The 13,253-nt window shown below is 45.8% G+C and overlaps 1 protein-coding gene across 2 annotated transcripts in view; it reads left to right on the top strand.

The window, feature by feature from the left end:
- Ttc39b (tetratricopeptide repeat domain 39B) overlaps positions 1–13,253 on the top strand; it is a 100,007-nt gene that overhangs the window by 54,049 nt on the left and 32,705 nt on the right. For both annotated transcript variants that reach the window (XM_021200280.2, XM_029540039.1), the window contains 3 exons: positions 6,421–6,528; positions 8,197–8,328; positions 9,181–9,257. In XM_021200280.2, coding sequence (XP_021055939.1) covers positions 6,421–6,528; positions 8,197–8,328; positions 9,181–9,257 — 317 coding nt within the window. The remainder of the gene's footprint in view (positions 1–6,420; positions 6,529–8,196; positions 8,329–9,180; positions 9,258–13,253) is intronic.

The following is a 13,253-nucleotide window of genomic DNA, read 5'->3' as shown; positions in this document are numbered from 1 at the left end:
TTTTCTTTATTTACATTTCAAATGCTATCCCGAAAGATTCCCATACCCCTCCCCCCACCTCTGTTCCCCTACCCACCCACTCCCACTACTTGGCCCCGGCCTTGCCTTGTGCTAGGTCATATGGAGTTTGGGAGACCAAGGAGCCTCTATTCCCACTGTTGGCCGATTAGGTCATCTTCTGCTAAAGTTGTCTTAAAACCCATGAGAAACACTGTGTATTCTTACTTATGGGCTTGTAGAACTTTGTAGTTTATATATCAGGTCTTCATGTGAGAGTTCACATTTGGAATTAGCTATTTACAAGTGGGTCCATTATACTCATGAATTTGGCAAATTGTCTTAACATGGAAGGGGTTGAAAGATGGAGATGAAGTTGGAAATAACTTGCAAGAGTCTTAAAATTTTATTTTCCACATTGCTTTTTAAAATTCCAAATGTCCTTGCTCATGGAATTTTTTTTGTTTGTTTTTTTGTCTAGAAAAAAATATTCCCTTATAGTTACCCTTTAATTCTTTTGTTTCCTAGGTAACTAATGCACCAACATGTATAAAGCTGTGTTTAAAAGCTGTAGTAAAATAAACATAACTGAAAGTACTAATAAGTGAGGTCACGGCTTGACTGACGCTAAGGTCCGGGAATCTTAACTTGAAGTCCTGGACCACAGATACTGTTTCTGGGAGACAGCAGGATATAAGAAGGGAGAGGCTGCAGGGGGAAGGGGGAAGGCTTGCTGAGAGAGTGAGGGTTCTAGCAAGAACCACAGACATAGGGACCGAGAGTGAAACAGCCGTGGACACAAGCTAGACAAGGATTCCGGGTGGGCGAGCTCTGGGATGTGGTCCACAAGGCAGATGTTCTAAAGCGACGTGCATGGATGTCCTCTGGAAGGTGTTCTTTGTATTTCGTGGTCAGCTCTTGAAGAGAATGGAGGACACTGGAACAGGACTCGGGCTTTGGTGACAGATGCCACTTTTTAGTTCTTCGGTAGGTGTGCTAATCATAATCAGCTTTTGTTACCATAGACACTACCTGAAGCAATCAACTTAGAAAGGTTTCTTTTGTCTCACAAACAACATGTTCAGTGTTTCCAGCCTGTGATGGGCCAGCCCCACTGCTCTTGGCTCTGTCGTAGGGAGCATGTTGTGGAGGGAATTTGGAGTGCATGGCGGGGCAATACTGCACTACATCATGGTCAGGGAAGGAGACAGGAGGAGGAAGCCAGGGCACTACAGTTCCCTTTAAGGGTGTCTGTCCATCACCTAAAGATCTTTCACTTGGGCCCCACCTCTTAGTTTACCATTCCCAGATAATACACCTTTGGAGACTAACACTTTTAATCCATTGGTCTTTGGGGACATTCCAGATGCAAACTAGTGGACATGCCATGGTATGATACACAGAGAGGCTGAGGGTAAGTTATTTCCTTCTTTAGTTTGCTTAGGTTAAAATGAGTGAGACTTGTGCGTCTCAGTCAGGAAGAGGAGAGGTTAGTGATGTACATCCAGGAAGGTATGGGGGCAGAACGTGAGAAATGCTGTAGAGATGCATTTATTACGGTATTAACCCTTGTAGATTCTTCAGCCTTAGCAGTGTGCCCAGCCTGTTTCATCAGAAGGTATTCATTCATTCTGCAACAGCCTTTTGGGAGTCTGTGAGTGTGGTTGGCATTAGTTAGGTGGTCCAGGAAATGACCAGTGTACACCTGGTTGCTCTTCCTTGGGCTGCTCCTCCCCTCAAACACCTACCTGGGCTCCAAATGGGGCAGGCAGTTGGGAGTTTGGGTCAGCATTTAAGAAACTGGAAGCAGGGGGTTGGAGAGATGGCTCAGTGGTTAAGAGCAAAGTCCTGAGTTCAAATCCCAGCAAACACATGGTGGCTCACAGCCATCTGTAATGAGATTGGATGACCTCTTCTTGTGTGTCTGAAAACAGCTACAGTGTACTTACATATAATAAATAAATAAATCATTAAAAAAAGAAAGAAAGAAACTGGAAGCAGTAGATGCCATGTGAATTGTGGAGGTGCTGCAGCCAGGCAGTGCCCTCATTTCCAGGCAGCATACCTTTTGTGATTTCGTCTGCCCTTGTTGGGTCTCTTGTTTGTTTAGTCTCAAATCCTTGTGATGGTTTCTTTTGATTATCATTCAGCCTGGAAATAAGAGAAGAGAAATCTTCAGGTAGAAGAATTCTGATACCTAGAGAAGAACATGGCTATTAGCTGTGATACTTTGTGGCTCTGGAATTGTTTGATTTTGTATTTATTATCATATACTTATCTTTAAAAACCAGTGTTTTTAAAGGGCACGAGTGACAAAGTCACAGATTTTGGCAAGCGTTGTATCACATCCAGTTTTTTGATAGACTAGTTGCTGAAGTAGTTGTGTTAAGCACTATGGAAAAATGAGAGAAGACTGTTGGCTGGCACTCTCCTCGTCAGATCAGCCTCTTACCATGTCCCGAAATTAGAGAGGAGACATGCTGTTAGGTCTTCATGCAGGCATTTTTCATGGAAGTCCGCTGTTGCAAATCCCAGGGATAAAGTATCTATCTCATTGTCCTCAAGGACAAAGTGTATCATTATCACTTTGATGTGTATTGTATTTAAGGAAATGTATCCTCCTTCATGAAAGCAGGAGTCTGAACTCTCAGGCTAAAGAAATAGAGAGAAACTTTCTAAAAACTTCTTTATTCTTGTTGCATGGATTCAACTTCATTCCCATGTGGGTACAAAGCAGGCTAGTGTCAGTTATTAATAAAGGCTGCTTTGGGGGAATCCCAGCACCATGAAGGAGATTATAGACACCAAGGAGGTAAAATTCCAGAGACTGTTTAGTAGGATGATACTCTCAAATGGCTAAGTCATTGACTGTGGCAAATTTTGAGTGGAGGCTAGTGACAAGAACGTAGGTTCAGGCTGGGCAGTGGAGGCACATGCCTTTAATCCCAGCACTTGGGAGGGAGAGGCAGGTGGATTTCTGAGTTCGAGGCCAGCCTGGTGTACAGAGTGAGTTGTTCACGGACAGTCAGGGCTACACAGAGAAACCCTGTCTTTAAAAACAAAAACAAAAACAAAAACAGACAGACAAACAAACAAACAGTTAAGAACATAGGTTCAGTTTTGTAGGGAATAAAAGTTCTGGAGATTGCACAGTAGTGTGGCTATACTGGGTATGCTGGACTGTGCTTTTTAAGTGGTTATAGTATTTTATTACAATTTTATTTTATTATGCATGATCTTGTTATTTTAAAAAAAAGAATGAAGGATAGATTGATCAAACCATTGACCCTAACCCAGCTCCCCTTTCCTCTTTAATTAATTAATGGATAGCATCCTTATGGGGGGGAGGGGTTGCAATGCTATGTTCACAGGACAACCACAGCTGTCTGTCCCCTGGAACCTTCTACCTTTGTTTGAGGAAGGATCCCTTAATGGGCTGGAGCTTCCCACGTAGGCCAGGCTAGTTGGTGTGAGTGTTCAGGGACCCACCTCTTTCCACCTCCCGCATCATAGTTGCTAGGGTTACCGGTGTGCTTCACAGCATCCTGCTTTTACGTGGTTTCTGGGGATCCAGACTCAGGTCCTCGGGTTCACAAGGCACATGCTTTACTGACTGACCTATCTCTGCAGCCTTTGTCATTTGGATAAGAGGTCTCACTATGTCGTCTGTGCTGGCTTTGAATTCACTATCTAGCTCAGCTGGTCTTGAACTCTCAGCAGTCCTCCTGCCTCAGCTTTCTAATTTCTGTGATTACAAGTGTGTTCCACCACACCCGGTTTCTTTGTATTAGAGGGTGATGTATACAACATTTACCCTTTGCATCAGAGAGTAAACATTCACCAGTACACTTTCCCATAGCCTCTGGGAAAGACCCTTTAGTGTAAGAGGGACAGCAGTCTGAGCTCCGGAAGTGAAGGTAGGCCTCCGGTGTGCACCTCCCCTTCCTGCTTATTTCCCTCCTCCCTGCTGTTCCTGCTTCTTCCTAACTCATTTGTCATTTGCCCACCGCAGTGAATTCCCTGCTTATCCGTATCTCACATCTTTACCACTAGGCTAAACCAAGGTACTTCCCAGTATTTGCCAAGAAGCTGTTTCAAAATCAGGTAATTCTTTCAGAGACAAATTAGGCATTGCAAAAATAGCATCACACTAATGAGATATTAAAGAGCAGCTCACTGCACTCATACTTAAATAAATAGGATGGGCAGAAATGGCAATAAAGCAGAACTAATTTACAGGAACTTAGACTAGACTAAGTTGCCCACTGCTGCTGCTGCTTCTTCCTTCTTCCTCTTCCTCTTCTTCTTCTTCCTCTTCCTCCTGCTCTTTCTATGTAGCCCCAGCTGCCCTGGAACTCACTATGAGACCAGGTTGACTGGAAACTCACATGCATTCTTGCCTTTGTTGCCCAAGTGCTCAGACAACATGCTGTGTACTAACCATACCGTTTAGTTCGGAAAGATAATTTTTGCCTCATTCCTTTCCGTGTATAATTCAATGACATTTTTATCCTTTTTTGCATTCGAATTTTTGACTTTTCTGGCTTTTGCAGCAGCTGCTGATACCTACTAAGCAAATATTACTAGATTTTGACTAATCTATGTGTGAGGGATTATTAAAACAGGTCCTTTCTCTGCAGATCATATTGGGGGGTGGTGCAAAACCTCAGAGAGGAGCCTGGGGCACACTGTGGCGAGGAAGGGAAAGAAGTTTTGTTTTGTTTTGTTTTGTTTTGTTTTGTTTTGTTTTGTTTTGTTTTGTGAGACCGTGTAGCCCTGGCTGGCCTGGAGCTTGCTCTGTAGACCAGGCTGTTTTCAAACTCAGAGAGATCTGCCTGCCTCTGCCTTTAGAGTGCTGGGACGAAAGGTGTGCTCCCCACATCTGCTGGGGGACAGGATTTCTGAGACAGTGCACTCGCCTTTGTTCTTAGGATAGAATCCACCCCCTCTGACACTATAGTCTCTGACTTTGGCCTGGTTTCTGTCATTTCTCTCACTTTCTGTCTTGCTTGCTGCATGTGTAGCATAGAATTCCTCCTCCCTGCAACCTAGATATGAGTCACCTCACTGTATAATAGTTAGGAAGCAGCTTCCGTCACAATGATCATCAGAGTTAGGCCTCCATGCCTGTGACCTTTGCCCTCCCAATCCCTCATGTAGTTAATGCCTACTGTGGGCACTTGTTTGTTGGTCAATCTCTCCTCAAGACTGCCCCAGGAAATAGATTGCTGCGCTCCCATTTTACAGATAAGGAAGTTGAGGCCCAGCTATGTTATAAACAGAGTTGGTGTTGTTAGAAAATGATGCCCCTGGGCTGGAGAGATGGCTCAGTGGTTAAGAGCACCGACTGCTCTTCTGAAGGTCCTGAGTTCAAATCCCAGCAACCACATGGCGGTTCACAACCATCCGTAATGAGATCTGACATCCTCTCCTGGTGCATCTGAAGACAGCTACAGTGTACTTAGATATAATATATATATATAAAATGATGCCCCAGAACGTGTGCCTGTAGCCTTAGTACTTAGGAAGCCAAGGCAGGTGGATCAGCATCAGTTCTAGGCTGGTCTGGGTTACATAGTGAGTTTTAGACCAGGACTCCAGTTAGAAAGAATGAAAAGAAGGAAGATAAAAGGAAATGGGAGAAGGCCTAAGAGACATGGGTTCTAAGCTCCGTTAGTGGTCAGCATGGCAAAGCACCATATTTTGGGATGTCATTTTCTTTTTCTGTTTCCTTTCGGAAGAACAAGGAGGAACCTTCTTTGAAGGGCTCCTGTCTGATAAGGGAGATTATTCCAGAGAGAGTGCAGTACTGGGTGCTCCCTCCCCTCCCCCCCACTTAGGAAGAGGAGCAGAGGACAGAAGACTCGAGTGGACACCAACTGCCTTGGCCGCCAGAAGGACTTTTCAGGGAAATGAAGTCCAGAGTTTTACGGATAGGATTAAAGTACTCAGAGGCTCGGGCAGGAGAATTGGGCCTTGAGGTGCAGGTCAGCCTGGGCTGTGGTGTGAGACCCTGTTTCAAAGAGCAAACTCCAGAAGATACAAAATTATTGGTTGTCTCTGGCTCCACTTCCCTCTCTCCTGCATAGGCTTATCTGCATTTCAATGTTAATGAGGGTAATTTGACACCCATGGTTCAGCCTTGCCATGCCTGTGTGTGCAATGCACATGTGTGCCTCTTTCCTACCCACCTGTGTGTGCAATGCACATGTGTGCCTCTTTCCCATCCACCTGTTTCTTACAGGTTCAGAGCATTGGCCTTATAGAGGATGGGGAGCTTCTTTGCCCCAGCATTGAGAAGCAGCAAGTGGGGGGGAGGGGATGTCAACTGGTCTCTAGCCCTGCTTTTACTATCAGCTCCTGGGGCAGGGAGCTAATAGTAAAAGTTACAAAACTCCCATGTCTTTTCCTTTTTCTCTTCAGTTCGTCAGCCAAGGTGGATCTCAAGAGCGGCCTGGAGGAATGTGCAGAGGCACTGAACTTATTTCTGAGTAACAAATTTAAAGATGCCTTAGAGTTGCTCCGTCCATGGTAATTAACTCCATTTCTCAGTCAATATTGTATGTGCTTTTCTGATGTCGTGTTTGTATGTTACCGTGTCTGTGCCTGCCTCGGTGTGTATAAGCCAGTTTGAGGGAGACCCATCCCATCAATCAGCTTTAAAGAAGTGTCGTTTCATATTTAGTCAGGAGACATTTTCCGATGCTCACGCTCTAGCCTCCACATTTGCTCGAGCGTCGGCTCAGTGGTTTTGGAGTATCACACTGACCAGTGTTTCCTTTGAAGCCAGCAGGGGAATAACCAGAGACGTGTAATCCCAGGGCTCAGATCAAATCTCAGAGAATAGGAATATGATGAAGGCTCGCTACTGTTGTCATGGAAGTTACTAACCCTGGGCTTTCAGGCTTGGCAGCACCTCGTCTACCCCCATCCACCCGGCCTGCTCGCTGGCCCCAGCCGGGCATGTGATGGACTTTGCAGAGAGGGGTAGTCTCCAGACTCAGCTGCTAGGGGGAAGAAGCTGCTAGCCTCTTTGATGCTGAACTTGGGGACATGATCCCTTACATCAAGTGGCCTGCTGTGCCCCTCAGACTTGCCTGTTGTCTACTGGAATCCTGCTTCCTTCAACATCTTCGATCTGCCTGGCTTTGCCGCTCTTTAGCTCTCGATTCTGATTCAGTGTCTCTGTGTCCGTTATTCTTTTTTTAAACAGTCCCCTTTCACCTCTACCATGTGCTTGTAGAAAAGCATAAAAATAGATCATTGGTTTCATCGTCTCTGATCTTTATGCACAGTTCATTGTTAAAATTCCTTTTTCACCCCACTTGTGTGTGAGGTTTGAACTGCCACTGATAACTGGGGTGGGCGGGCAGTGCCTTCATTCAGGACAAAGGCTCTTTAGACTCTGTGTGAGGGGAATGAAAGGAATAAGGTTGCCTCAGGATGTAGAAACATAGATGGTCAGGTAAGAGGCTTTGAGAGGAGCTAGCACGCTCAGGCAGTGACCAGAGCCTGGTAACCCCACTGTTAAGAGCTTTCCTCAGATCCTAAGGGTTACTCTCTCAGGTCCCTGTGTCCCTGACCTAATTTAGTGCAAAAATCTTGCTTCCTCTTGGCTTTGACTGGAGAGGAGAGAACAGTTTTTCTCCATATCACATTAAAATTTTGCCTTGCCTTGCCTTACCTTGCCTTTCCTCGCCCCCCTCCCTTAGGTTTTTCTCCCCCCCCCCCCTTTTTTTTTTTGAGATGCGGTTCTTGTAGCTCATGCTGGCCTTAAACTCACAGAAGAGAGTTCCTGAGCTCCTGTTTCTGCTTCTCAGGATGCTAAGATCAGTTGTGTGTCACCAAGCCTCACTCTTTTCAGATTTTAAGATGGTGCACTGCCCCCTATTCAACTGGGAAAAAAAATAGCTTTGCTTTTAAACTTTTTCTAGGAAACAAGTCCAGAGGGTGCCCCCTTGTGCTGAATTGGGGAAAGGCATGTTGTCCCCAGCACTTTATTCTACTGTGTGGGTTTCAATTGGTACTTGGGGTTCTAAAGTAGGCTTTTTGGAGCTTGTATCATTTCAGTAACTATGGAGGAGAAGTGGAGGTATACACGGTGAGGATTAGGTATTGTTGGTATCAGAAAAACCCTGGGCTTTCGTGTCTTCCCTTTTCGTTGCACTGAGATGGTCTCACGGGCTGTGTTCTTTCCAGGGCCAAGGAGAGCATGTACCACGCCTTGGGCTACAGCACCATTGTGGTGTTGCAAGCTGTCATGACCTTTGAGCAACAGGACATCCAGAATGGCATCTCTGCCATGAAGGACGCTTTACAAACCTGCCAAAAGTATGACTGAGTAATTTATATCTGAGCTAAGACAATCATGCCTTCCCGCCAGAGCGTCAAGTGAATGCGGGTCGCTGAAGTAAGGAGTTCGTTTGAGGTTGGCCTGAACTATGGAGCAGGACTTGAGTTTTAAAGGGTCTTGGCCAATTCCGTTCTGTGCAGTGGAATTATAATATGGCTCCCACTTAGCACCTGTGCCCTCTGCTGGATGCATGGGGCCTGAGCTATGGTAAAAGTCTGAGGGAGGCCTCAGAGGGCTAGCAGGGAGCATCTTTCTAGTTATTTTGTGGTAGGTCGGTTAAGAACTGGGTACCATGTCAAGTCAAAGTGTACTTGTTCTATGTGGGAGAAATTGCACACTCAGAAGGGAATTTTTATTTGCCTAAGGATGCCTTTGGACACTCTTAGTTTGTCGGAATGAGAGTGTCAGTGTTCAGCTTTACTCAGCATGTAGAGGGCCATCGTGAAAGCTAGTATTTGTATTGGTGAATTTTAAAGTGGCTAAGATGAATCTTCATGTGATTTTGTTATAATCTCAAATGAAGAGCATTTTCCTGACTGCACTTTAAGTCCACTCTTCACCCGTGGAGGCACTTACCACAGGCATTCTGTTTTTAATCCAGAAAGAAGGGGAGGTTTGTATGTAGTGGGTCTGTGGCTCCTCTACACCATGCTTAGTAGGCTGAGCGTTCGTGGTTGGTGGTTCAGGACTAGGCATTGTATGCAGAGAAGGGAGGCCTGGCCTTGCAGAGGGGCCAGGAATTTTCTTGTGACATCTTGCTGTGATTGAAATGAACACCAGTGACAGTGAGCTTCGTCTGATGCTTGTCTCCGCCCTTGTCTTCAATGCAGATACAGGAAGAAATGCACAGTTGTTGAGTCTTTCTCAAGTCTCCTCTCCCGAGGGTCACTGGAACAACTGAGTGAAGGTAAGCGCCCGCTGAGGCTCGGTCTCTCTCTCTTCTAGAGGCTAAGAACCCCTGAACCATCACTGAAGCGTAGAGAATGAAGGAAGTGGTCTTTTCTCTTCCTAGCTCACCCTGGTCACTGGTTGACTTTGAAGCTGTGTACATATCTGTGTAAACAGAAATGTGTATAAGGGATGTGTGCAGTTTATTTTTTATTTTTCACTTGCTCTTTGTTTGTTTGTTTGTTTGTTTGTTTTGCAAGCATTGTGCTACAATGTGATCTTGCCCCACACCAGTGTCTGTAAATGCGTTTTCTCTGTTTGGAGCTGTGTAGTTTTGAAATGAGATGGTACCTGGTACAGCATCGTGATTTTTCTTTCCTCACTGAAGGACAGCTCTATGGTTTTAATTTTTTTTCCCTGTTAGCAAATGTTGTTGTCCTAAAATCCTTGTACATATATATTTCTGTGTATTCTTCATGAGACAGTTTTCTAAAAGTAGAATAACTGGAACTAAGGGTTTATAATTTTACAATATTGATAGATATTGGCATTTTTCCCCCCTCAAACTATATTCAATTATCGTTGGAGGGTTTCATTTTCTACAGACTATTAATGTTTTTCCAAGGTGAAAGTACTGTTTTGTTTTTCAGACAGGGTTTTCCTATGGACTCCGCCCTGATCTGAATTCACTCTGTAGACCAGGCTGATCTTGAACTCACAGAGATCCACCTGCCTCTGTCTCCCAAGTGCTGAGATTAAAGGTGTGTCTGGATAAAGTTTATACCTTGAAGTGACAGTGCTCGTCTACATAGCTGATGAAGATGTTTGGCTTGTGGGCTTTATGAATCGTCAGGAGTCCAGGAAAGCACTCGGTCAGGTAGCTGGGAGAAACATCATCGCCCGTTGCTCCATATCCCCTCTAAGATGAGGGGAAAGTTGCCTTAATCAGCCCTCAGCAGAAGGTGCTTCATCACCGGGGCATCCGGGGCTCTGTAGACGCGGTGCTGTCTCTGTGGAGCTCGTGTCCCATTGTCACTTCCAAGCCCGGGCTTCGGAAGAGATGATTAGTGCGAACCCTGGAGTGGCTGCGGTTTGGGAAAGCGAGCACAGCTCTGGGGATGGCCGTCAGGGCAGGGCAGTCCTGACGTCAAGTGGACGCTGTACACACCTGGAGAGAGATTTACCATGGGGCTCCGTTTGTTCTGTAGGAGTGTTGTCAGCTTGTTAGGGACACTGGAGAAGTTAGTGATGTGAGCTTTGAGTGTTGATCACAGGAGAGGACTGGGACATGTCCCTTGTCTTTAGAACTTACTGGAAAGGAGTGTTGACTCAACCATGGCAGAAACTGTGATGGTATTTTGTTGGTTACTGTCGGCAGTTGAAACCCATCTCCTTTTTCATCAGAAGCTGGTCTCCGAGCATCCCTAAGAACAAGAGCTGGCACTAGTAGGCCTACAGTGTTCCAGAGACAATCCATGAGATTGAACTGGCCCCAGTGTGACTCTCGCATTGCCTTTTCCTTCCTGGGAACCCCATGTGGCTTCTTCCCTGGTCCATTGACGCCTGCTCCCCTTTTCCTTTGTGGTGTGAAGGTGACACTGGAGAGTTTTAAACCTTAGTTTTAAGAGGAATGACATGGTATTTTTGGTGTGAGTATAAATAATTCTAAAACATATTAATGTTCTATTTTTTGAAGTGTGCCAGGCATTGGTGCATTCCTTAGGACTAACTCCCCCCTCCCCCATGTGTTTAACTGATGTTCACAGAGAGAAAGGCCAAGGTGATCTAGCTGTCAGAACAGCATGGGAGCTGGTCTGCTTTCCCTAAACAACTGCTCTTCCCACTGTCCCCATCCTCTCCCGTGGGGGGCCAGGCTTCCATGGCTGATGGAAACATTAAATGATCACGTGTGGAAAGTCAGTGACGCTGTGCTCCAGTTTTCCCTTGTTGCCTTTGAACAGCAAGTTAGGAAATCTGGACTTTCCACTAAATATTGAAAAATTAACCGGCCCATGTCTGTAGCTTATTCTGAACTATAAATATCTTTAGACTAGTACAAAAAAGGATGTTTAGCTAGCTTTTTGAGTGCACCATGAATTTTTTCATGGACCAAGGAATTTACAATTAGGGTGCTGGTGAAGAAATTACTCACCGTAAACCAGTCATGGTGAAGGAATAAAGTGAAATACATTAAGTTCTATCATATCCAGTGCTTTTCCTGTGAGGGTAACCTGAGCAGACTTTGAGTTTGAAAGGCGTTTTAGTTTGCTTTCTATTGGTGTGATATACACCATGACCAAAAACAACTTGGGGAGGATGCATTACAGTCCATTATCAGGGGAAGCTGAGGCCGGAGCCTGGACGCAGGAACTAAAACAGGCTTGCCTACTTCCTCATACCACCCAGGACCACCTGCCGGGCCAATCGTCCATCAAGAAAACGCCCCGCAGACTGGCCTATACAGTCAGATGGAGCTTAGTGTCTCCAGTGAGTTTCTTCTCTCGAAATAACTAATTTATGATAGGTTGGCAAAAACCAAACCGAACAACAGGGCACGGCAGAACACTGTCGCTTTAGTATAAGATTTGTTTTCCTGTTGGTAATTTTTGTTTGCATGGTCCAGTTTCTAGCTGTGTTCAGGAATGAGTATCTACGTGGAGTTTTTCATGGACCTGGTGTGGAACACACTTGCTTCTTTCCTCCCATGACTGGTGGCTGGTGCTGAACAGCTTCATGATTTCAGCGATGTGATGCTTTAGTGATGTGTAAAGCTTAGGATATGGGAAGAGAGTTTGTAGGGAGAATACTCACACGGGAATTACAGAATCCAAACTCTCCCTGCTTTGTCTCATATCCTTGTATTACTGGATACCAAAGTCTGTCTGTCTTTGGTCACTAGCCCTTCTGCTCAGGCCTTCCTGAGGACCTGCTGTTTAGCCTGCATTCGGCACTGCCCCTGTGTCAGCCCGCTGCCCTCTCCTCCCCTCCCCTCAGGTACCTCATGCTATAGCCAGAGGAGCCCCATTGCCCTTTTGGGAGGGCGTCTGCACTTTCTTGTATATCTTCTGGTCCTCAACCAGGGCTGACCTTTCCCTTTCCCCCTCTCCTGCCCCAGGCCAGTCACCTGTTCTCAAGGTGGCATTTGTCATTGATAACCCCAGAGGGTTGTCACTTCATAGCAGTTACCTAGTGTAGCTGTCCAGCGGCCATGGATGAACTGGGTTTACCTGAAAGGGGGGCTGGAAATGAAAAGGACAGGTACGAGAGAAGGGCAAAGCCAAGTCAAAGGTTCTGATCTAGGCTCAAAGTTTAATTCTGCAGCTCCAGCTTATGAAGGAAAACCACCAAACCCACCCTGTCTCAGCTGGATTATGTTGCAAAGCATGCTCAGCGGGCAGTCCATCCCTCTAAGATCCTGTGGAAATTGCAGGTGCATGGAGGAGGACCACTCTCCCTAGGTTGCAAAGCCCATGTGGCAAGATCTGCTTAACCTGCTCCAGGCTGGGGGAAGGGTACAGCCTAGGAAGAGGCTCGTCAGGTGGTGAAAATAATCTGCTAGTTGGAATTCCTGTGAAGGTACACCCTGAGGGAAGGTGTCCTGGAGACTGGATTGTGACTGGTGGCCGTGCCAGGATGCATACAGGCGAGTCCTGGTGGTGTCCTCTACCCCATCTCCCAGCCTGTTTCTGAGGAACTTAGCTGCATAGTACTTCTCACAAATTGAACATTTAAGTTGAGTCAGTATGAGAGAGCCCTCGGGTCATGTGTGTGCAAATGAAGGAAAACCTACATCTTATCTAATTTGGCCAGCAGTGTTCCAGGGATGCAGATTGCCTCCTGTTGCCTCACCACGGGAATTCAAAAGCCCGTGCCTTCTGAACCCTAACCAAGAAGCACAGACACGGGCCAAAAACAATAATGGTGAAAGTTGCCAGCATTCATCAAGGCTGTCTGTGTGTGCGTGTACGCGTGTAAGTGTCTGATAAGCGCTACAGGCAATACTCATTTGCTCCAT

Source organism: Mus pahari, chromosome 6 (assembly GCF_900095145.1).
Source record: "Mus pahari chromosome 6, PAHARI_EIJ_v1.1, whole genome shotgun sequence".
In the NCBI taxonomy this organism is placed as follows: Eukaryota; Metazoa; Chordata; class Mammalia; order Rodentia; family Muridae; genus Mus; species Mus pahari.
Note: the sequence above shows the minus strand (reverse complement) of the source record. Positions and strands in the feature narration are given on the sequence as shown.